This window comes from Gadus morhua, chromosome 10 (assembly GCF_902167405.1).
Source record: "Gadus morhua chromosome 10, gadMor3.0, whole genome shotgun sequence".
In the NCBI taxonomy this organism is placed as follows: Eukaryota; Metazoa; Chordata; class Actinopteri; order Gadiformes; family Gadidae; genus Gadus; species Gadus morhua.
In genome coordinates, this window is record NC_044057.1 from 13,993,287 (window position 1) to 14,014,832 (window position 21,546).

General features: G+C 48.8%; 3 protein-coding genes across 5 annotated transcripts in view; 2 read left to right on the forward strand and 1 right to left on the reverse strand.

Annotated features, from left to right (window-relative positions):
• Positions 1-125: 125 nt before the first annotated feature.
• On the forward strand, positions 126-9,685 carry ints10 (integrator complex subunit 10). 2 transcript variants are annotated; one of them, XM_030368426.1, is made up of 18 exons: positions 126-455; positions 611-678; positions 789-892; positions 1,016-1,155; positions 1,267-1,348; positions 1,799-1,939; positions 2,161-2,335; positions 2,770-2,939; positions 4,067-4,206; positions 5,781-5,934; positions 6,125-6,207; positions 6,334-6,489; positions 6,579-6,687; positions 6,815-6,894; positions 7,493-7,655; positions 7,824-7,917; positions 8,277-8,348; positions 9,026-9,685. In XM_030368426.1, exons 1-18 carry the CDS (start codon positions 327-329, stop codon positions 9,180-9,182), a joined length of 2,217 nt encoding a protein of 738 aa, XP_030224286.1. In that variant the 5' UTR covers positions 126-326; the 3' UTR covers positions 9,183-9,685. The 2 variants fall into 2 exon arrangements, with proteins under 2 accessions (XP_030224286.1, XP_030224287.1); XM_030368427.1 differs by lacking the exon at positions 8,277-8,348.
• Positions 9,686-11,259: 1,574 nt separating this feature from the next.
• Positions 11,260-17,007, forward strand: klb (klotho beta). The gene is made up of 6 exons (XM_030368425.1): positions 11,260-12,396; positions 13,053-13,566; positions 13,861-14,129; positions 14,329-14,585; positions 14,702-15,642; positions 16,072-17,007. Exons 1-6 carry the CDS (start codon positions 11,653-11,655, stop codon positions 16,548-16,550), a joined length of 3,204 nt encoding a protein of 1,067 aa, XP_030224285.1. The 5' UTR covers positions 11,260-11,652; the 3' UTR covers positions 16,551-17,007.
• Positions 17,008-17,344: 337 nt separating this feature from the next.
• Positions 17,345-21,546, reverse strand: part of LOC115552375 (selenoprotein H-like) — a 6,955-nt gene continuing 2,753 nt past the window's right edge. Inside the window, exons 1-5 of one of the 2 annotated variants that reach the window (XM_030368428.1) lie at positions 19,242-19,373; positions 18,824-18,953; positions 18,321-18,463; positions 17,999-18,159; positions 17,345-17,592 (exon numbers count right to left, since the gene is read on the reverse strand). In XM_030368428.1, coding sequence (XP_030224288.1) covers positions 18,017-18,159; positions 18,321-18,463; positions 18,824-18,953; positions 19,242-19,356 — 531 coding nt within the window. In that variant the 5' untranslated portion in view covers positions 19,357-19,373 and the 3' untranslated portion in view covers positions 17,345-17,592; positions 17,999-18,016. Of the gene's footprint in view, positions 17,593-17,998; positions 18,160-18,320; positions 18,464-18,823; positions 18,954-19,241; positions 19,374-21,546 lie in introns of those variants that run through there. The other variant, XM_030368429.1, reaches the window with a different exon arrangement.

Here is a 21,546-nt window from a genome sequence, read left to right on the forward strand (position 1 = left end):
TAAGCTCTCTTCAACACCGTTAACTCGACTTGTCTCGGTTCCACGCATGCGTGTTCGTTCCGCGCCGCTAGATGGCGCCGTTGGCGCACACACAAGTAGGCGATTCACGTCACTTGTGCTGCGACTGCACGATGACGTCATCAAGACGTCTGAATGGAAACCGGACAATACTTTTGTTATACGATTACACATTTTTTAGATGAATGCATGATTACAAGTCCCACACGAGCACGAAAGTGTAACACGAGGAAGCCCTTAAACACACATACATGTACGTCACGTTTGCTATTGACCTTCCTCACTGGGACTAAAGTATCTTAAGTGGGATGTCGGCTCAGAAGGACTGCGAGTTCCTTGTGAAGAGGGCTCGGGAGCTGGTCTCGGATGACCCGTGTGCAGCCAAGGCATGGCTGATCACCGCCCGGACCCTGTACCCCGCAGACTTCAACATACAGGTACACCAGTATTCAGACTAAATGTGTATAATGGGCTTGACTTGCGGTAGGGCACACGATTCAGTTCTTGTAAACCTCTGGTATAATGTGAAACGTTCTGCAGCGGTCCAGCTGTCATCTGTACATGTCTCATGGTTGTGGCTTTGTTGTTGCAGTACGAGATGTATACGATAGAGAGGAATGCGGAGAGGACCGCTTCGGCCGGCAGATTACTGTATGACATGTAAGTATTGTTTGAGAGTTTGGCATTAGCGTTTCGTCTTGTGACCATAGATGCATGACAAATGTTATGGGCTGTGTCTGAACTTTTCTCCTACGTGGTGTGTCCCTCAGGTTTATAAACTTCCCTGACCAGCCCGTAGTTTGGCGTGAAATTAGTGTCATCACAGCTGCCCTGCGCAGTGACTGTCAGGACAAACATGCGCTGTTCCTCCGAGGTAAGGGATCTTTTTACTGTTGCGATTCAATCTAACCAAAAAAGTCACTGATAACTGACTGATCTCTGACTGAACACTGACTGTGTGTGTGTGTGTGTGCTTGTGCGTGTGTGTGTGTTCCAGGACTGTTTGAGACCCTGCCTGGTCGCGTGCAGTGTGAGATGCTACTCAAGGCTACAGAGCAGTGCTTCAACACTTTGGAGAAGGCAGAGATGCTGCTCCTTCTCCTCAAGCGCTTCCCGGAATCAGTGGTCCAACACGGAGTATGTGGTGACTTGCATGAATGACGACATGTGATGGACATCCACACACGATGTCAGAAGAATACGTGCCCTGAGAGCTAGCACTCATGTACGTGTCTGTTGAACCTTTAGGTGAACCTCGGAGAGACACTGCTGGAGGCAGAGGTGTCAGAAAGCATCGACAACCCCGTCAACTGCTTCAGAAAACTCTTTGGTCAGTCAATTACTACATAATATATGATAAATTTGTATGCGTGTGTGTGTAAATGTATAATGTATATTTTAAAGATAAATGTGTATATTATACTATATTGTATATAAATATATATATATATATGCCTATGAGTGTGTCTTAGATTATATACTATGCTTTATCAATATATTTGTGTGCATAATATGTTATACATATAAATATATTTTTTGTGAATGTTGACTGTCTATATTATAAATATAATATATATACTTGTGTTTTATAAAATACTAAATTATTCAGTTGATGTATTTGTTTGTGTATAATGTACTATATTACACATGAATATGCGTGTGTATAAAATCTCTTTTATATAAATATGTGTGTCAGAACATTTTATTTTATATGTAGCTATTTAAAAGACAACCCAGGCCTGAATACCGTTGCCAACCCGTGCTGTCTGTGTGTGTGCAGTGTGTGAGGTCCTTCCACTGATCATAAACAACGTGGACATGCGCTTGCCTGCGAGCCTGCTGCAGAAGTACATCCTGAAAGCGGCGGAGTTCTCCATCAGCTACGTTGCCCGCAGCCCTTCAGCGGACGGACAGATGCAGGGTAAATGTCTCCATGTAGCCCACGTACCCAAACTGCAACATCAAACCCAGTTTAACTGCATTTCTAACGGTTAAACTGGTATCCCTCATCATGCTGGGAGCCTGTTTTGACTTCAGTTGTTTTGCTGGATCGCGTAGAAGTTGCCAATGTCCCAATAAATGGGAAAGTCAGTTTCATGCCGTTGTTAACTGTGTCCACATGGTCCCCTGTGCTTCTCCCAGGCGCCCCCGAGGTGGGCTCGCTGAAGTCCCCGAGCGGCTCCCGCGGGCCCCAGCGCTACGTGATCGAGGGCCTGTCGGAGAAGTCCTCCATGGTGACGGAGCCGTGGGAGCGGCTGTTGGACATCCTGGCCGTGGTCGGGGCGCGCTGCGAGTGGCAGGGGGACAAGGGACAGAGGTGCTCCACCTACCTCCTCCTCCTCCATCATGTGACCCCCAGCCTGTGAACGGCATGCGGCTGACCGTCGACTGAATACATGTAGTGTCTTTCACAGTGGGGGAGAACAGCAAACCTTTAGATCACAATAACACAGGGGATATTATACAGAACATAGATGTGTAAACACAGATGTGCTCTGTACTGGATTGTGCCTGCGAGGTACAGTGTGAATGTGTTGCGTTGCAGTCTTTATTATGGTAATAGACTTCTCACATTTCGCTGATTACGGTATTGTGTTCTCTCTATCCATCTCTATCTGACTCTTTCTCTACCATCTTTTGTGCCCGCCTTCTCCTTCCCCCCCTTTCGTTGTATTTACGTTTATATGTGCGTCTCCCTTTCTGTATCTATATTTATATTATCTATATCCTATATCTCTCCGTGGCGGCCAGGAGCTACGTGGAGCTGCTGCAGAGGGTGAAGGAGCTGTGCCGCTACCTGCCCAGCCTGGATGGCGAGATGCGGGCGCGCTACTGCAGCCAGATGGTCATATGCTCGGTGCTGGTTCTGTTCCGCAGCGCCTTCCTGTACGCCGCCGTCGTGCAGCCCGCCCTCTTCCAGGGTCAGTCTGCGTCTGTTGGCGCTTTATCGGTCCTTGTTGTTTTTTGCAACGGTTGCCCGTTTTTGGGCATCCCTACACGAAGCAATCTTCGGTAACTGAATCTTGTGATACCTGGTTGTCTTCAGTAAGAAACGGCGCTGGTGTTAAATAGGTGATGATACCCATCTGCTGGTCAGTGGTGGGATGTCGTGATCTAAGGCTTGATGATAACATGAAATAACAGCGCAGTGACACTATTTAGCACAGAGTCGTCCACAAACCCTCTATAGGGTTTTGGGAATGGTGAACACAATCAACATTTATACACATACCGACGGTGGAGTCAAACATGCAAGCCGACATCCAGCTCATTGGGAGCAGTTATGGTTGGATGTCTTGCTCAGGGACAGCTAAGAGGAGACGGGGATCGAACTAGCAACCTTCCGATTACAAGTCAACCCGCTCTACCTCCGGAGTTAAGCCGACCACTCTCTAACATAGTCTTTCCCAAAGACTGGGTCGCGAACCATATGTGGGCCGCGGGAGATTTAAATTGGGTCGCCAAATAAATTGAACAAAAAAATGAAATAAAATAAAAAGTATATATTTTTTACACATTAGCATTTAAAAAACTTTCAACAAGAGGCATGTGTTTGATAGTACTGAATGTTTGTATTGTTCTGATAATTTTACTGATAACATTGAAACTAGTTGAAAGGCTAAAGTACATTGTGAGAGGAAATAACAACAATGAGATAGCCAAAACAAGGAGATGTGAACTCCGCCTAAATGCATTTATTTGGTCATTGGCTCATTTAGGGCAGAGTATTTAATACGTGTAATATATTTTCAATAACAAGTGCATAAAACAAAGTTTTGATTTATCTCTTCGAAATGACTTGTTTAAGTTAATATATAAGGGGATGCGGAATTGGCAGCAAAAACGTTCAGGAATGTTAATTTATGCACAAATTTGTTCTTCTCGCGATTTTATAGATGAGGCCTATTGTTTATTGGGTCGCGATGGTTTGTAATTTTAAAAATATGGGTCCCCAGAAAAAAAGTTTGGGAAACAGTGCTCTAACACATCCCTGGGCTCCGCCACCGTGAGAGGGTCTTGACCGGTGCCGTTGTGTGCCCCGCGGCAGGTCTGAACGCGCTGAGCTCTGGGCCCTGGATCCTGCTGGAGGACCTGAGCCTGGTGTACAGCGACCTGGAGGCGGAGCGGGCGCCCGGCAAACACGGACACAAGAAGCGCAAGATGGCGGACGGGCGGGAGAAGACCACGGTGAGAGGAGGGGTCCGTAGGGCAGCCCGGCGGGGTGGGGCTGATGAACGTCAGGTGTTAGCTAGCTGTGTGGCCGATGACTAAGATGAAGCACGGTGGTTAATGTCGTTGGTGGTTAAAGGTTGTAGGCTTCTCCATCTGCTGATTTATTTGACAGAGGATTTTTTTTAATGATATTGTAATATGTGTAGCTATTTGTGTTTCTATCATGATGCAGTTATTACAAGTTGTATTATGTACATACAATTATCAGAGACCACATTCAAGACGAGAAGTATGTATGTACACACACACACACACACACACACACACACACACACACACACACACACACACACACACACACACACACACACACACACTAGGAGACACGGACGTCTAAAATATATATATATTACCGTGTATGCAGTGGTGTAGTCTATTTTATTGTAGTGGGTATACTGTGATGATTCCCTCCCAGCCTCGTACAAACCCGTCCGGCCGGTACGTGTACGTGTGTGGCGCTTATGGGGTGTCGCACCACACTCACCAACGCAGGGGTCTACAACCCGCTGATTTAAGAGTATAACGATTATCAACAATCATGGAAAGAACCTGTTTTAATAACAGTGTGAACAAATAGAACACAAAAATTACAAGTTGTCCTTTGTATATCTATAGTAGCAATAGCACATGCTAAACAAGGACAAAATCTACTCAAAATAATTGAATGAACTGTTTACATCCATGGCTAACCAGTGCATGAGAAGGAGATGACAGGAGACTAATGTTTCACTCTTTCAATTGCTCTAATTTGAGCTCTTACTGTTGTTATCTAACATACCACACAGTAATTGAATTGTGTAAAAGTGTGAAATTACTGCACCTTAAAAATGACCATGAATTAGCTATACTCTCATTTGCATAGTGATTAACATTTCAATTTCAATTTCAATTGTGTATACCAACTATATGTTGGCTGACATTTACCTATAACCTTTTTTCCCTCCACTCTAACCAAGGATGCCTTTTTTTAAATTCCCTAGCCTGACACCCAGTCTGAAAGGCTGGCCAGGGGTTCTCATCTAAAAGTAACAAGGAGATATGAAGTGGGATTAAAACATTGTTTTCTGTTGACTACTTATTATGTGGTTTACACATTAATACGGGAGGACTGGACACACACACACACACGCACGCACACACACACACGCACACACACGCAAGAAGGAGGGGCTTGGCCCGCCAACTAACGTGCAGAGATGCAGGGGCAGCTTCGCGCTTCATAACTGAGACAGGGCAGAGCGCGAGTGCGCAGCGGGAATTTTATGAATGGTGAATTTAGGAGATAACTTCCCCTGCTTAAAGTATTTTATTGCAGTTATACCCAACCGATATTTCCGAAAAATAAACACAGAAGTGAAAGATCTGTCACAAGACGATTGATACGTATCCGTGCACATTTTTAAGTGGGTATACGCAAATACTGGTGCGTTCCTAGTGGGTATACGGCGTATACCTGCGTATCACGTAGACTACACCACTGCGTGTATGTTTAAAATAATAGCTGCTTGATGTGTGTGTTTTCCCCTCAGAGCTCTGATGATGAGGAGGGTCTTGGAAAGGGGCGTGGCCGACACATTCTGGTAAACAGGACGGAGATGCCCGGCTGGTCGGAGACACTGGAGAGCTTCCGCATGGCGAGGGAGAGCTGGGAGCTTCTGCACTCCCACGAGATCCTGGAGACCGGTAACACACACATACTCACACTCGCACTCGCACTAACACTCACACTCTCACACACACTTACTCATTGAAATAAATTGAGACCATATTTTTGCTGTATATCACTTTGGGCTGAGCTTTAACAAAAACTTATTCAAAACAGTGAAAAAACCATAACATGCTGGGGAATGTCAACTTTGATTTCGTCCCCCAGAGTTCAAGAAGATCTGTGCTTCGTGGAAGACGGACAACTGGCTGTGGTTCCGAATCTTCCTCACGGACATGACCATATACCAGGCAAGTGTCATCACCCCCCCCCCCCCCCCCCCCATGCATACACCAAATCATCCGTCCCGAAGCCGTGAGCACATAGCGTCAGAGCAGGTGAGTCACGTGTCTCCTGCCGCACGTGGCGTCCCTCAGGGTCAGTACCGGAAGGCGCTGTCGAGCCTGCACCAGATGGCCGCCGTGCAGCAGCCTCAGCCGGGCCAGCAGAGTCCCTCGGGACAGGCCAGCCTGGAGGGCAGCAGGGCCCTGATCCAGCAGGCCTCCTGCCACTACGCCCTGGGAGAGTACAGGGTCGGTGCACACTCAGCACTCTCGCATTCCCATAGGAAAACAGCGACCCCCTGCTGATGTCACTCCGTACGACGGTGATGTCTCCTCAGGTGGCCTGTGAGAAGCTTCTGGACGTGGTGGGCGGGCTGGTGCCCCCGACCCACGAGCCGGTCAAGACCCCGGAGGAGCAGGGCAAGGCCAAGAACAAACCCAGAAAAGGTCAGAAGCACGTCGCCGGCACGACCGACGATTCTCACTTCCTCGCCGCCACGCTGACGTACGACCCACACCCGAGGCCTTAGGGTAATAGGATCCAGAGTGACGGGCGTGTTTCTCTCTCCACCAGGAAGCGACCTGCGACTGCTGCCCTGCACCAGCAAGGCCATCCTGCCCTTCTGCCTGCAGCTGATGTTCGCCTGCTTCAAGGTGAGTCCGGTGGATGGATAGTACAGCGGCGCCCCCGGTGGCTCACTGGGTAGAGCACGTACCATTAAGGCTCAGTCCTGACCGCAGCGACCCGGGTTCGATTCCTGGCCGTGGTCCTTTGCTGCATGTCCTCCCCTCTCTCTCCCATACCTTCCTGTCCATCACTCTTTAGTATATGCAACACGTGAACCTCCTAAAATGGTGCAATTTGATTGGTTCGCTATCTCGGGATATTGGGCAATATCGCATAATTGAGATCTCAAACTCGGGATATTGTTTTCCACATGTGAGGGCCACCTCGTCACGCTAATAAAAATAAATAAACCGCTAATAAAAAAAAAAGAAATTGCGGCAAAAAAGTGTTATCTTGTTTATTTTTGGAGTGTTCACGTGTAGCATATACTAAAACTATCATTCACCTTAGGCTCTGTGATAAGTGGGGAATAGCCCCACTAATCACTTCGCGTTCGCGAATAATTGTTAAATAATAGCATAAGAAATGCAAAAATAAATCTGTAAGGATGGATAATGCATACGATACGCACATGCACATGAGCAGAGCTACGGTTAACCCTCTTCCCGTTTGTCGGGCGGCCAGCTCCGTGTGTTCACAGACAGCCGTGACGACCTGTCGCTGGGCCACGTGGTGGTTCTGCTGCAGCACGACTGGCCCCAGGGCGAGAGCCTGTTCCTCAAGGCGCTGGACAAGATCATCCAGCAGGCCAGCTTCCAGTACGAGAACTTCTTCAACTACGTCACCAGTATCCTTCTATTGCCAAAGTGTGTGTGTGTGTGTGTGTGTGTGTGTGTGTGTGTGTGTGTGTGTGTGTGTGTGTGTGTGTGTGTGTGTGTGTGTGTGTGTGAGAGAGAGCGCTTTGTTATGATTTATTTTATTATAAAGCATTATTTTTCTGGAGCTCATGGTACAGACATCGACATGCTGGAGGAGTTTGCCTACCTGCGCACTCCGGAAGGGGGGCGGATCCAGCTGGAGCTGCTGCCCAATCAGGGCATACTAATCAAGTGAGTCTCCGCCCACCTAACGAGACCCCTTTTTCGGTTGGCTCGCCACGCCCGTTCTGTTCTGCCGTTGGGTTTTCTCTCGAGGATCATTGGTTTGGGACGGCGATGATGATGATGACGATGACGTCCTATTGGTCAATGCGGGCACAGAGTTCCCCTACATCGCCCATGGTGTGTAAGCAGGGTTTGTGCAGGAGGATTTGAATCAAATATGTTTAACTTTATGACTGTAAAGAAGTGGCGCCGGCCACGCGGCCACGCCCCTGTTGCCGCGCCACATCCAGTGTTGTAATGATGACGATGCCTGCACGCGTCCCTCACTGACTGCCGGTTGTGACTCGGATGTTGATGTCCCTCAGGAACCCTAGTCCCGCCCTGGCTGGGGCGGAGTTAAATACCCTCCTGCTACAAGGGGCCCAGACCATAGACAGGTACCTCTGGCCCCTCCGCTCAGAGAGACCATCCCTCACCCCCCCCCCCCCCCCCCCCCCCCCCCCACCACCACCATCACCGGTCACCCTCCCCTCATGCCATACGTCACGGTTTAAGTTGTCAACCACGATCGCCGCCTCCCCTCCCGAACCCTACCGCCTTCAGCTATACTTTGGCCCGGAAAATTCTGCATCGAGAGCTAGTTGTTGTTGTTTTTCTCCGTCAGGGTTTCTGTCTTTGATTTTGATTTTTGAATTTGATCCATTGCTCGCCTTCCCGTGGTCATCAATTTGCAACTTGTGGTTGTTGTTGTCATCGTCGTTGTCGTCGTTGTTGTTGTGGTTGTTGTTGTTCTAGGTTTATTTTATTTTTATTTTGCCATGCCATTTCACGTATCCTTATTTCATTTGCGAATGTGCTAATTGTGTTCACTTTTGATCATCTGAATCTAAATATTTAAATAATGAATTATTATAAAAAAATGATTCTGAAATATAATTGTATTACTCATAATATACATTACTTAATTTAGCTTCTATGCTAAGGATTCACGCACACCATTGACTCCCATGACCAGTACTAGTAATTCAGAGTACCATAAGGAAGTGCTTTGGTGCTCCGACGTGGGTCGCTCCCAGTGCCCCGGTGTCATGCCTGTGTTCGCCTGACCCTGCAGACACCACACGGTGACGAGAGGCATCACCAAGGGGGTGAAGGAGGACTTCAGGCTGGCCATGGAGCGGCAGGTGTCGCGCTGCGGAGAGAACCTTCTGGGGGTCCTCCACCGCTTCTGCCTCAACGAGAAGATCATGATCATCCAGTCTCTCCCGTGACCGCGGGGAACCACAAGAACTACGCTTCCCAGCAGGAGACGGTGGATCACGTACGCCTGCTTTTTGGGGTCTGCAGCCCGGCCCCTAGAGACTGTGGTCGTTCCGGCGTAACAGATAGATGGCTGGAGTTGTCATTGGAGACCGACGTGCTACACAGACACGTGCACGTACACTTATAGGTAACAGACGCACACAAACATTGATCGTGGACTTTTCTTTCTTCATGGATCCCTGTTTGGAGAGTAAATATGTATTTAATATCGTTTTTCTATCGTAAATAGGTCCGCTTTTTGGCTCTCTGGTCTTTCAAGAAGTTTGAAGTTAAGTTTCATCAAACACAATTATTTTTATATGTGTGGCTCCTTTGCGATTGTGAGGGTCAGATAATTGATTCAACTAATTCAAACACATTCTTGGCACTGTTTAGTGTACGTGTATTTTGTACGTTATATACTGTTAGTTGGTATACATGTTTCCATTAAAAGTCAAATGATGAATCTGGATTTGACTGTTGATTTATGAAAATCTGAATCATTCCCATAAGTTAAACCCCGCCCTTGAGCCAGGACCTACTTTAAATACTGCTGTTTGGCTAAATTCTTTCTCTGTTTCTCTTGTTCTGAAATGACATGCTCCACAAGGAAGGTACAGGAAAGGTTTTTTTTTTATTCAAAAATTACACAAAAGAATATAGCAACCAACACAGCTGGACTTGGATCTGGGCGGTGGGGAACGGATACTGAAGGGCTTGAAAAGGGACTCGCGACAAAGGAAAAGCATGTAACAGGAGTGGGGGTCAGTAGGCTGTGGATGTGGACCCCTGGCAGCAGATATCGGGCTCCCACTCTCGTTTACCTCAGTGCTTACTCCTCCATTCCTGCCCATAGCTCCCCCCCCAGCTCACTGACTAGTGGAGCGTCTCACAGGTCCGCTCACAGGGCTCTGAGGTTGGCCCAGAAGAACCGGTGCTGGCTGCTCTTCTGGGGCCACTCCGAGTAGGCGTGCCTGCTCTGGAGCTGGTGGTACTTGGAGGGGATCGGGTGTTGCGGTACGGGCTCTAACACGACCAGGACAACACCTTCCGAGTTGTAAATGGCTGTAAAAACGAAACTGTTTCCTCCTCACGTTACTTTTATTACATGGTACACTTAATTTCTGCTAAATGTGAAAATAACGACTTACAACTAAGAAAAACAGCCACACAATGGGTCATAATAGACACAATGAGTCACAATAGGTCTCTTAATGGCATAGTGCGTGTCGTATCTTGGATATAGAGGCTTAGTTATCTGACGCAGACACTCAACAGGGCTGGGGAGGTGGAGACGCACTAAGCATTAAATTGCTTTCAAATGACACCTTTTATTTGTTTGGCCCACAGCCCTGCGGCCGTGGCCATCACTCGGCAGGTGCTGCATGGGGCCAAGGCTAACTGGGCTGTTAGCTGGGATGTCTTGTTTTGATCAAATCTCGAAGGAGGACTCGTGACATGGATGGCGTAATCCGGCCATTAAACCACCGAGTGCGACTTTGTTTTTGTTTCTTCCTATTCAATTAAGACTGTGTGTGTGTGTGTGTGTGTGTGTGTGTGTGTGTGTGTGTGTGTGTGTGTGTGTGTGTGTGTGTGTGTGTGTGTGTGTGTGTGTGTGTGTGTGTGTGTGTGTGTGGGCGCGCGCGCCTGATTGCCTGCGTGCGTGCGTGCATGCATGCAGAAGTACCCTCCACTTCTGCAGGTGATATTGTTCCGGCCAAACCCTAAATATGATCATATATTTCAGGTCTCTGAAATCGAATCTCAAACTCTAACTGGCTATTGACAGACGGGCTTGAGTCGAGAAACAGGATTCTGATCAAATAAAATAGGGGCGCTCAGACGGGTATGGTTTGGGGATTCAAGAGCGCCACATGTATCACTGTGTGTTTCGGACCTGAAATGAAATGTAAGGCCCTTGAAAGATCAGAGTACAAGCTAATTATTAACAAATTAACCTCCTTCAGAGCAATCAACAACATACTTATAGAAGGTGTGTGTGTGTGTGTGTGTGAGAGAGAGAGAGAGAGATAGTGTGTTTGTTATCAAGAGGAAAGGGAAAGGGTGGACTGAAAGGGGAAGATTGGGAATGACGTTGGAACGTGTTAAGGCTAGTAGGCAATAAACCAACTTATGTCCTATCTGGTGTAGAACATGGATTTATGACTCGGTGTTGTGCGAACATACACTCTGTGGCAGGGAGGGGCTAAAGGAGAGCACATGAACACCCAGGGAGAGAGAGCAAAGGCTAGGCAGTCAGATGCATCACACCCCCACTCCTCGGCTGCACCAGCCGAACGACTCCATCCTCCGCCGGATCGATTCCGCTGCACTCACCGACATGAACTGGTTTGATCTTAAGTGAACCGCTGACACCCTCGCCCAGGACCTCATCCCCACTTTGGACCCTCTACTGAAGCAGGGCACACTACTCCCGGGATGCTGAACCGTATATCCGCCCTCCCCCTCCCGTGCCTCTGGCTCTCCGTTGCCTTGGCGATGGGGGGCCCGGACACGGCGGGCGGCGGCCGGCGGCTGTGGCAGCAGCCCGGCGCGGACCCCAGCCCCCACGCCGGGTCCCTCCGGCAGGACACCTTCCCCCCCGGGTTCCTCTGGTCCACCGGGACCTCCGCCTTCCAGACCGAGGGGGCCTGGGACCGAGACGGCAAGGGGCCCTCCGTCTGGGACCTCCACACTCACTCCGCGGACGGAGGCGGCAACGCCGACGTGGCGAGCGACAGCTTCGCCCGCTGGGAGGAGGACGTGGAGGCGCTGGAGTACCTGGGGGTGGCGGCCTACTCCTTCTCCCTCTCCTGGCCCAGGCTCTTCCCCGACGGAGACGCCGGGGGGGAGCCCAACGCCGCGGCCGTGGAGCACTACCGCCGGCTGGTGGAGAGGCTGGTGGAGCGGGGCATCACGCCCGTCGTGACCCTCTTCCACTGGGACCTGCCGCTGGCGCTGCAGGCGCGCTACGGAGGCTGGAAGAACGAGGAGCTGGTGGATCTGTTTGAAGGATACGCCGCTTTTTGTTTCCGGACGTTTGGCAACGAGGTGAAGCACTGGCTGACCCTTCATAACCCCTATCTGGTGGCGGTGCAGGGGTACCGGACGGGGCTGCACGCGCCTGGGGAGAAGGGGGAGGATCTGTCGGTCCCCCTCATGGTCGCCCACAACCTGATCAGGGTGAGTTAAAGAGAGAAGGCCGGGGGGTGTGGGGGGGGGGGTGGCGGCTTTGGGGATGCCGACGGGGTCGATAACAAGGTCAAAGTTCATGGAGATGTTAGGTTAGACTCTGCGTTTGTTTTGGTTAGGGTTTTAAGGAGTCTGTTTGTACTTTGAGGGTTGAGTATCCCAGAAGATATTTTATTAACTTTAATCTGTGATTAGGGACTACATATTTTCTTGGATTTAAGTCAAATTAGAAACTACTTTCACAAAATTTAACATGATTTGTGTAAATTGCTGGTGAATAAATTTGCAATGCATAGTAAGCAGACATAGTAAATAAAACTCAGTGGTCTGGCTTATTACTTACCTCAATTATTTTTAAATTATTGTACAGATTTTATTTAGGGTGCAATCAGATTCTATGTGTAAGAGATGATTGCCCCTACAATACTTTATACATTATTGCCTGAACGGGTACAATAGACACGTGGCTAAGTGGGTCAAAGTCCACCACACACTAACATGAGGAAAATGTTTGTTGCAGGAAATAATGGAGACATGCTCCAGTGGTCATCTGCTGTGCATCACTGCCCTTATTGGTCATGCATACTAAGTACAACGACTGTCCTTTTCAGCAGTATAGTCAGAACCTGCTCCATGTTGTTTTCCAGGCTCACGCCAAAGCATGGCACACATACAACGACCAGTTCCGCCCGACCCAGGGAGGGGAGGTGTCCGTTGTCCTGGGCTCCCACTGGGTCGTCCCCCAAAGGACGCCAGCCTCCCCGGCCCACGTGGAGCTCTGCCAGCGATCCATGGAGGCGGTGCTTGGATGGTTCGCCAACCCCATCTTTGGGGACGGCGACTACCCAGCCTCCATGAGGTCCCAGCACGGAGACCTTCTCCCCACGTTCACCCCTGAAGAGAAGGCCTGGGTGAAGGGGACGGCGGACTTCTTCGCTCTGTCCTTTGGACCCAACGACCTCCGTCTCAGCCGCGGCCTGGTCCCATACGGACAGAGCGTGAGCCCCGACCTGAGGAGCCTCCTAAAGTGGATCCAGCTGGAGTACGGGGACCGGAGGGTTCTGGTGGCCGAGGGAGGCTGGTTCTCCGAGGCTGCCGTGGGAACAGAGGACACGGTCGCTATGTACCTGATGAAACGGTTCATCAACCAGGTCCTACTAGGTGAGTGGGTCAGAAACAGGGGGAGGTGTCAACGGAATAGAACGGGATTAAAGGGGACATATTATACCACCAGGTGTGAGTGTGATTAGCCGTGACGAGCCGTTTTGAAAATCGGCCTCTTCTGACATCACAAGTGGGCGTGTCCACCTAGATGTGTGCTGGATAGATCAGTCTACCGGCCTAGCCAGTGGACTGTAGGAAACGTTGCACACTAATCCCACTCACACCTGATGGTATAACAAGTCACCTTTAAGATCCACAGGACATTTATGAATGTCCTGTTCTACGTTTCAGCCATCAAGGTTGACGGCGTGCAGGTGATCGGCTACACCGCCTGGTCATTGGTGGACGGCTTCGAGTGGAACTACGGCTACAGTCTGAGACGAGGCCTGTTCTACATCGACTTCAGTCAGCCCAACCGGACCAGGGTCCCCAAGACCACCGCGCAGTACTACAGACGCGTGATCAGTGACAACGGCTTCCCCGACGATGAACGCTCCCAGGAGATCACAGGGCGGTTTCCCTGTGACTTCCACTGGGGCGTCTCGGACTCCACTCTGCAGGTAACGCAACCGTCAGCATGAGATTATCTCCTGACGGGCAGAAATGGGCAGGAATTATATTATAGTTTTAAATTTCGACTTTGAAAATAATAATAATAGACTTTCATATTTATAGACTGCATTACATACTCTCAGTTGCATGCCATGAAGCTGAGGATACCGACTACATAACTGTTATCTGATTTTGCTGTTGTTGCAGGTCCACTTCCATCCCTACTCGCCTCAGTTCAGGGACCCTCACCTGTACAGGTGGAACCTGACCGGTGACGGAGGGCTGCATGTGGTCCCCGAGGTCAGGGTCAAACCCAGAGCCCCCCAGTGCACCGACTACCCCACCATCCACACCCACTTCAAGCTGTTCGCCTCGACGGGGGCCACTCACTACCGCTTCGGCCTCGACTGGTCCTTGATCCTCCCACAGGGAGACCTCTCTACGGTCAACACGGAGGCTCTGAGGTAGAAGATTAATTTTTAATATAAAATAATATAATATCATTTTTGCTAAAAAAAAAAACGTTCCTCATTACAAAGCCATTCTTAATCCTATTTCATGTGGTTCTTCTCCCTGAAAGGTACTACCGTTGTTTCCTGACCAAGCTCCGTGAACATAACCTCGAGGCAGTCGTCACCCTTTACTACCCCACTCACAGAGCCCCTTTCCTGGGGCTGCCGGAGTCACTGCACGCCTCAGGGGGATGGCTGAACCAGAGCACAGGGGAGGCCTTCCTGGACTACACAGCACTCTGCTACCGGGAGTTGGGTTCCTCGGTTCGATACTGGATCACCATCAACGAGCCGAACAGACTGGTGGACGTGTTCCCCAAAGTGGAACAGCAGCACCAAGCGACTCGTAATCTTCTCCTGGCCCATGCCAAAGCCTGGAGACTGTATGAGGGGGAGTACGCCAGTGAACAGGGAGGTCTGGTGTCCATGGCACTGCACGCCGACTGGGCCCAACCAGCCAACCCTTTCCTGGAGTCACACACCGAAGCAGCCCAGAGACTACTCCTGTTTGAACTCGGTCGCTTCTTAGACCCGATACTGGATGCTGCCCGTCTGGAGCGAGGTGGGGAAGCAGGCTTCACACCGGTGGAGAAGATCTACCTGGAGCAGAGAGCTCTGGTGACGGGTCTCCCTTCCTCCCCTTTGCCGAGCTTCAGCGAATCAGAGAAGAAGCTTCTCAAAGGGACGCTCGGTTTTATCGCGCTCAACCACTTCACCACCCGTTTGGCGTCGCCACATCCACACTCCCAGAGCGCCGAGCCAAACCCGCAGCAGCCCCGGCGACCGGCGCATGGTTGCTTGCTCTTCTCGGATCCCAACTGGTCCCGGTCGGGGCTGGGGCAGGCCCTGGTGCCCTGGGGCCTTCGGAGCCTCCTGGGCTGGGTGACGGAGAGGTACGGCGGGGACCTGCCGATCGTGGTCACGGCCAGCGGTGTGGATGATCCGGCTCTGGTGGAGGACAGCCTGAGGCAGCACTACATCAGCAGCTACCTGCAGGAGGCGCTCAAAGGTGAGACGGCCGAATGCCTCCTTCACATGCAGCGTCTGTACAGCAGAGCTTTTTATTTTGTTTTAAGTATTTTGATTTGTTTGTTACGAGCCACGGGCCGATTTTATTGTTTACGACCCCGCACTCTTAAAGACAGACTTTATGAGAAACCTTTGAAACCATAAACAGAAGGAGAACTAGAAAACACAGATAAGAGAACATCAGCCAAACCAGGGTCAATGTTCCCGTTCTGTTGTGCACAATCCCTGACCTGACCCCCGTTGTGATCATGTTGTCCATCCGTCGCAGCCCACGAAAGGTCACTTGAAAAGACAGTCCATCAATATGATTTAATTGTTCATTTTGGACAATTAAAATCCCGATGAAAGGCTTGTCTCATGCTACTACTAACCAACTAAATCCTCCTCTCCTTCTCTGCTGGCTCCGCAGCTCGCCAGCTGGACGGAGTCAACCTGCAGGGCTTCTACGTGTGGAAGCTTCAGGACCGACTCGCGCCGCAGTTCGGCCTTTTCGCGTCCACCCACCACCGGTCCAAACCCAAGGCCTCGGTCGCCGCCTACCGAGAGATCCTGCAGCGCGGCGGATTCCCGGCCGACAACAGCAGCAGCACACAGAGCTGCGGGTCCAGTGAGTCGCAGGAGTCGTGCGCCATTTGCGCGCGGATCCTGGAGAACAAACCCTTACTGGTGTTCGGAGTGTGCCTCCTGACGTCCGCCGTCATGCTGGGGGTCGTGCTCGCCGTCTCCCTCAGACACAGAGGTCGGAGGAGCAGAGGGAGGGCCAGGGGGAAGAGGAGGAGGACGGGGGTCTCCGTGTGTGCGGTCCCTCCTCACGTTCGGTGTGGACCGTGGCAGCGGGTGAAGACAGTGCAGTGTGTGACGGACAAGATCCGCGTGGTTCGACACTAGATGTGACTGTCTGTGATGACTGTCTGGTGGGCTGGCTGTAAGCTTAGCCAACTGGAACTGTGTTTTCATTCATTTTACTGTTGTAAATTATTTGATATTAAAGAATGATGGGACTGTATTGTAGGTGGGCCACACGCTGCCGAATTGTAATTCAACAATTAGACCTTGTTTTTGTACATGAGTACACAAAATAACTTCATGGTCAACCATGACTGATGTCGAGGATACTGCCAGAAGGCCAATCTTGTATATTTTGTCACGAAAATGTTGTTGAACTGAATAGGCTGTAATATACATAATTAGGCCACAAGAGCACAATATGCACTTTTTGTATGGATGACACTTTATATTTGTGATTAGAATGAAATTGTGTGAATATTTTACCCATTTGGATGTGAATGTTTAGGAAATAAATGTGGTGTTGCATGTCTATTAGACTTGTGTAATATGAACGCTGCTCTGATGCCCAGCCTATAGTCTGTGATGCTTATGAGACAAATTTTGCTTATGTTTCAGACCTCTGGGACAGTCTGAAACATTAGATATTTTGTCCATGTGAGAAATGTGGTTTATTAACAAACATATAATTATATATATATATAATTTGAACTTGTTGAGTACAAGTCAAGGAAGTATGCCAAATTAAATAGTCCCTAAAGGAGTGTGTTCAGTATATTGATATTATCATTGACACCATACTGGTATTGCTATAACAATATAGCTTTAATGTATATAATACATCATTAAAATGTACCATTATTCACAGGCTTTCGTTACAAAAATCTAGACAAACATGTAGAAAAACAACTTTATTTATCAATGACAATCATAAAAACATTGAAAAAAAAACACGAAAACATTATGCAGGGAAAACAGCAGGATCATACAAGGAGATGTTGTAACAGAGATACACCACTAGAGGTCACCATATATCCATGCATGGTAATCCTCGGGGCACTCTCATCAGAGGAGGGACTGGGCGTCGCCCGTTGGTCCATCCTCTTCATTTGGCTTCCAAAAACAACACAGCCGGAATATTTGGCTGAAAAGGAAAATGAAGAAAAAGTGTTTTGAACAATAATATTAACACATGATAATATTCAAAGTAGCACGCTTTTCAGTAGTATCCTGTAAAAAGGATTATTTGATAGCTTTTCCAAGTCCTAAACACACTAAAATACAGAATTAACAGCAACTAAAGGATCTTTCACTGCATTGTTTATTTTGCCAACACAGTATACAATCATGATTCATACTGAGTGTGAATCATGAATCAGCATGTTGTCAACAACACCAGGGTTTGGGGTTCCCGGGTCCAGCTTACGATGTGCGTCATTGTAATGCAAGACCCTTTTTTTAATTACATACATTATAGCCATAAATTGTATCAATGACACAAAACACAACAATAAAAACACAGATGTCACTTCATGAGTCAAAAAGCTTACCTCCACTAGGGGGGGGCTCTACTCTGTCTTCACGGCCTCTACTGGGGCCTCTTCCGGGGCCTCTTCTAGGGCCTCTTCCAGGGCCGCCACCACCACAGCCGGCTCGGGGAACTTCAGCCTTGCTGGAGGGCCCTTCTTGATCCCCGTCCAGAGGATGCTCTCTGTTGGGGGCCACAGGAGGCGGGGTCAATGGAAAATGGGGGGTTTGCAGTGTGACGAGCTTGCAGTGTGACGGCCTGCAGAGTTCGGGCAACTCTTCGGAACTTCGCGCTGCAGGAGTTGCTCGAACTCTTCAGACAGTCACACCTTTCTTTACCTTTACCTCTCTCTCCCTCAACCAGCGTGATCTCAAAGCTTTTCCTGCGAGGTTTCTCCGGGTTCAGGACCACGGTGAGTTCAGGGCGGACCGTCAGGAGGGCCTGCTTCACCCCCTCGGCGTGACGCCCGTACACTCGTCAACTCTTGCTGTGAGGAGTAAATGGACCGTTAAAGATGGACAGTGTGCAGGACAGGTAAATAGTCCTAATTTTGCAATTCATTCGTTTTACATTTTGTATAGGCGCACTGAATTTTATTACATCACAATTCATCAATGATTTTAAAACATTTGACAAATTATTTAATGTTATTATAATTCAAAGCATGTTGAAATTACACTTTATTTCGTATGATGCATCCAACATGCGTGAGGCACACATGTCATCCGACTGCACCTACTACTGACCTGAATGCATAAGATATTCAATTTATTGGTAAGGGTATCTAGTCAAATAATTTCATAGGAATCCGGAAAACCCAAATTATACATTTAAACGAAGAGCTCACCAGTGCTCAATGATGACTCTACGACCCCCCGAGTCGTTATCCTTCACCTCCTCCTTTGATTCCTTCAGCTCCACCGCAACTTTCTCCTCCTCCTGAACCGCATCGGCCTTGCGTTTGGTCCCTCGACGACCTGCATTCACAACCATGGGATCATTAGTCACGATGAGTCAACACCAGAATCAACAAACCTCCACGACAGACACGTGACCTCATCAGCGTCCTCAATGTAAAACCAAAACAAACACGTCAACCCGTTGGCGTGCTGTACGGAACGGCATCTGTGCATCAAACTTCATATCTGGCATTGACTTTTCAAACAAAGTCCGTGGAAGAGAGCACCATAAGACCGCATGGCCTACTATCAATGATTCAGTTATGGAGCAATGACAACGACCCACTATATCACGTACGCTGCTACCTGTTTTAGGAGCCATGATGGAGAGCCAAACTTTCAAGAGCGTGTTCCTTCTTCGGCGGACGCTCAGGAGTCGAGATATTCTTATTCTGTGGTTCGACAGGTACCCCCTCCCCATGAGCTGTACCGCCCCCTATGCTCCACTTCCAATACAGGAGCCCTACCTGTAACACGCCACTTATTGTTAATGAGACAGATTTAAGAGTAACTTTCCTCAATATTCAGTGCTTTGTGGAGTAGGGCTATCACGAAATATTCTTAACTTTTACATTACTCAACTCTACAATATTGTAGCCTATATTTATGCATGCTTTGAACACTTAAAGAGCCCATGCCATTAAAATCACATTTTCCTATTGTTTGTTAAATAACATAGGTCTGAATAAGTTTGTGAGCTGTGGTAAGTTTGAAATCTATGCAGTTTGTCTGCTGAATGCAATAGGCAATGAAAGGAAAAAGGCAGAAGAAATGAGCCGATCTGGATAAGGTGACACTGTGACGTAGCGTTGTCAAATTATTATTCATGGCCCTGCCCACTTGGTTGGTTCGTAACCACCCACAAGAATTCTGAAGGAGTCGTGATTGAGCTAGTGCTAAATGCTAATACGTGTACGGTAGTTGCTTAGTTCGTAGTAACAGGCTAGTTACAGAATTTTGAATTCAATGGCAGAACGACATCGAACTACATGAACTGCGACATGCTGCCTGCCGCCGGTTGCCGCGAGGCACCACCGCCGCGAAGCACCACCGCCCGGCAGCGGGCAGCCGGGCGGTGGTGCCTCGCGCCGGCAGCAGGCAGCAGGCAGCGCACGGAACTGTCTACTACAGATTGATGTGGAAGTGGAAGAACCAGAGACGTCGGAGAACCCGACGAAGTCCTTTGTGATTCATTATATCGTCTGGACGTGCACACAGCTTTTGGCCGTGATAATATGTATTATTTGATATAGATATCTATGTATTATATGATATTATTTAGATATAGAGCTCCAGGACTGTAACGCAATTGTTGTACACACGTCGGACTCTCGTCTCTGGTATTTCTCCAACTAGACTCGTAGTGGGGGTTATCTCAGCCATGGTTGAGAATGAATTGGGGGAAAGGAACTTTGGCTTTGACTCCCTGAAGTCATGAACCACGACATGGAGGAGAAAGGGATTGTTGACCGCGGTCGTCTCCCGCCGGAGCCTCGCTGCCGATGGACCACCGCCTCGGCTTCAGGAGGCGGTGATTAGCGCTGACCGCTGCCGAGGCGGCGGGAAGCAGGGCCCAAGCGGGATACATTCGCGGCCAACAATCCCTTTCTCCTCCATGTCGTGGTTCATGTAGCCTACTTCAGGGAGTCAAAGCCAAAGTTCCTTTCCCCCAATTCTTTCTCAACCATGGCTGAGATAACCCCCACTACGAGTCTCGTTGTAGAAATACCAGAGACGAGAGTCCGACGTGTTAGCGCCATCACACCAACAGCAGAACGGTTATCCAAATAACAAGGAAGTGTACAACACTTGCGTTACAGTCCTGGAGCTCTATATCTAAATAATATCATATAATACATAGATATCTATATCAAATAATACATATTATCACGGCCAAAAGCTGTGTGCGCGTCCAGACGATATAATGAATCACAAAGGACTTAATCGGGTTCTCCGACGTCTATGGTTCTTCCACTTCCACATCAATCTGAAGTAGACGCGGTCGTTTGAGATTGATAATAACCTATCGTCTGGAGGCTCACACAGCTTTTGGCCGTGATAATATATATTATATGATATAGATATCTATGTATATTAATATGGGTTTCTAAGAGCCATTGCGATACATCCACCGTAAACAGAGCGCATGGTACCGTGGCTACAAGCTGCTCAGGGCCAGGTGATAATATATATTATATATTATATGATATAGATATCTATGTATAATATGGGTTTCTACGAGCCATTGCGATACATCCACCGTAAACAGAGCGCATGGTACTGTCAGTGGCTACAAGCTGCTTAGGGCCACACCCCCACCCCCCTCCTTGACCTGCCTTGACACGCCCACCGTATACAGAGCGCATGGTACTGTGGCTACAAGCTGCTCAGGGCCACACCCCCACCCCCTCCTTGACCTGCCTTGACACGCCCACCGAAACAGCGCGTTTGGGGGAAGCTCAATGTGCGACTGTTTCGGAGTGACTGTAAACTCTGCACCACGGCTGAATTTCGGGGACGTCTTTGAATACTGTGTTTGTGGCCCACTAATACCTATATTAAAGCATCCATAAATATAATGGCATGGGATCTTTAACAAATCTAACACATT